The sequence below is a fragment of the Terrapene carolina genome, unplaced genomic scaffold (genome assembly GCF_002925995.2).
Source record: "Terrapene carolina triunguis isolate 2854851 unplaced genomic scaffold, T_m_triunguis-2.0 Scaffold67, whole genome shotgun sequence".
NCBI classification, from domain to species: Eukaryota; Metazoa; Chordata; order Testudines; family Emydidae; genus Terrapene; species Terrapene triunguis.
The window spans coordinates 13,553,123-13,555,727 of NW_020664418.1; the positions used below are offsets into that span (position 1 = coordinate 13,553,123).

Sequence of the window (2,605 nt, forward strand, 5' to 3'; positions counted from 1 at the left end):
CCGTGTGCAAAGCCTCGTGCCCACCCAATTATGTGACAACCACCCCCATTCTTCCACACACAAATGAGCTGCTCCTGGTGCGTTACTGCCCCCTCTACTGGACTGATCTCTCTAATCACGTTTTTTTCTAATTAGCCAGCTCCCTGCAGCTTGAGAACAGGGCTGATCAGTGCCCTCAGCCCTAAGAGCAGTAAAGGTTGAGGGGATGGGGAAGTGGAGGGGAGCAGCAGTGTCTACGAATCAGAGTCTTAGTGGGGAAAGCTACGCAACATGCGAGATCACCAGGACTCATGACCAAGCAAGGCACTGGCTTCATTGTCCCTTTATTGATTACAAAGCATCTAAAAATCTAGAGTGTCTTCAATATATAATCTCCTTTCTATGTACACTACGTATGGCTTAGGTTATTTCTCTGCAGGGTGGGGGTGAGTCAGTGATGATAGTCCAGCATGTAGTCCATAGTCCCCAAGCCCTTTTGACTCTCTGGTACCTGTACCTGCATTTTCTTGTTAGCCAGCTCCCCGTGCGGAAGTGCCAAAGGTCTCTTCACCCCTTGTGGGGGTGAAATGAATCTATCTTCCTCTATTCCCCCATCTTCAGCCCACAGCCCATCCCTGGGCTCTGGGGGTTGGTAGCCCATCTCATTGGGATCCAGGGGGTCCTTGGACAATAGGATACAGATGGAGGGCACATTCTTGTGAACGGTCAGGTTCTCCACTTGGCCATTAGGCTGAGGGTCCTTGTTCTCCCAGACCTCCAGTAGGGTCTTGTAACGCACCTTGGTGACCTGGTGGAGGCCCCCCAGCTTCCTCTTCATGATCTCCACACAGGTGATAGTCTTGGTGACTGCCCGACCACAGCCACTGAAGACTATCTGCCGGGTGCCCTTCAGCTCCATCCTGGCCATCGCAAAGCCCATCAAATTCCTGATCTTGCTGCCCTCCTTCACTTTCATCTCCACCACGCCAGGGGGCAGGTCAGGGAAGGGCAGTGGGCTATCCTGCTCCGATGTCTTGACCTTCCTGAAGTTCTCCATCCTGGACTGGGCTATGGGGGGCATGGGTGTGGATTCCACCCCTTTGGCAGCCATTGCTTGCCCTTCCTGGAGGGAAAATGAGTCAGATCAGATGTCTAAATGCCAGCATCCATCCCAGAGACTATCCTTGGCTCCAAACTCCTTTGCTCCAGGTCAGCAGAAAAAGGGGGCAAATTTAGTGCTGCTCTTCCATGATTCTGCCTCTTCTAACTGGCTACTCAGCGCTCTCCCTCCCCAGGTGAAGGACTTTCTGTCAAGCCCAGATAGTCCCCTCCTGGCTGTGCCGGAGAATCAGTCCCCAGAAGGAATGGAGCTGCAGAATTCTCCCCGGGTGGGAATTCCTGCCGGTGCCTCCTCTGCTCCCACTGCAGCACTCGCTTCTGCTGCTCTTTGCTTCATTCTGGACTTCAGCAGCCCCCAGAGCTGTTTTGTGTAATTAGCAGATCCTCCCCCTCCTCCCCCACGCTCTCCTCCTCCCTCTCCCCACACTCCTGATCAGCCTCCCAGTCCAGCCCGGCGCCCTCTGCTTCATCCCCCAGCTGCACTTCCCTCAGTCTCTGGCAAAAGGAGAGTCTGACTTTTCCCCAGTCCAGGAGCAGCTTGGGGAGGGAGAGGGAAAGCTACTCTTTCTCTTCATGATGCTTCCGGAGTCCTGCCCCCTTAAAGAGAAACTGGCCCCTTCTCATGGGCGATTTCTCCAGCTCAAGGACATTAACTGCTAACTGCAAATGTCAGCAAAGTACAGGCAGCTGCTGCTGCTCGTGCCTCTCCCTGCCTGGCTGGATCAGCTCCCACACCATGCATCCCCACAAGGGACACAGATCTCAGTGGCCCTTCCTTAAAATGTCCTGGTGACTGAGTTTTCCATTGACTTCTCAGATTCTCCATTGAAATGGGGTCGCCCTCAGCCAGTCCTTTTTAATGACCCATCCTGACTCAGACAACCAGGTGGCGTTCATAACTATGCCTCTTACCATGCCCTGAGAGCAAACAGTTCTTTTGCACCCACAGGGTAACAATGCAGCATATGGGGAAACTGAGGTACAACCAGGATTCAAAAAAATATTACAGGAAATTTCCAGTTTGTCACTGGGAGTCTCCTGTGAGGGGTGCAGGGAGCCCCGTCCCTCAATCCCTGACCCCAGGTCAATGGGGAATCTCTTGAGAGATGTCCAAGAAGCCCCGTCCGTTCCTCAGACCCTGCCCACGGATCAGCATAGGACATTTCATCCCCATGTAGGTCATAAGGCTTTTAGCATGATTCAATCTCCCTCTTCAGCCGCCAGAGCAGAGTATTCGGGGATAACTCAGCCCAGACCTCCTAGTCTCATTTATGCCTTTCCTAGAAACCTGGGGACGAATGCTAGGACTGAGCTGGGCCCTGGCTGGAGCAACGTGGAGACAAGATGAGCGAACATGGAAACAGTTCTCCTGCCATTGAGGGGAGTCTGAAAGGGGCTAGAGGGATGGGGTACCGAACAGGGCCAGTTTTAGACACTGCGGGGCCCGATTCGAAAGAGCTGCCCCCGAAGACAGCAGCAGGACTTCGGCGGCAGCTCAATTGGCTGC

General features: G+C 53.7%; 1 protein-coding gene across 1 annotated transcript; it reads right to left on the reverse strand.

Moving 5' to 3' along the window:
- Positions 1-430: 430 nt before the first annotated feature.
- RPP25 (ribonuclease P and MRP subunit p25) lies at positions 431-1,254 on the reverse strand. Its single transcript, XM_024210331.1, has one exon. It carries the CDS (start codon positions 1,088-1,090, stop codon positions 431-433), a length of 660 nt encoding a protein of 219 aa, XP_024066099.1. The 5' UTR covers positions 1,091-1,254.
- Between the last annotated feature and the right edge of the window lie 1,351 nt (positions 1,255-2,605).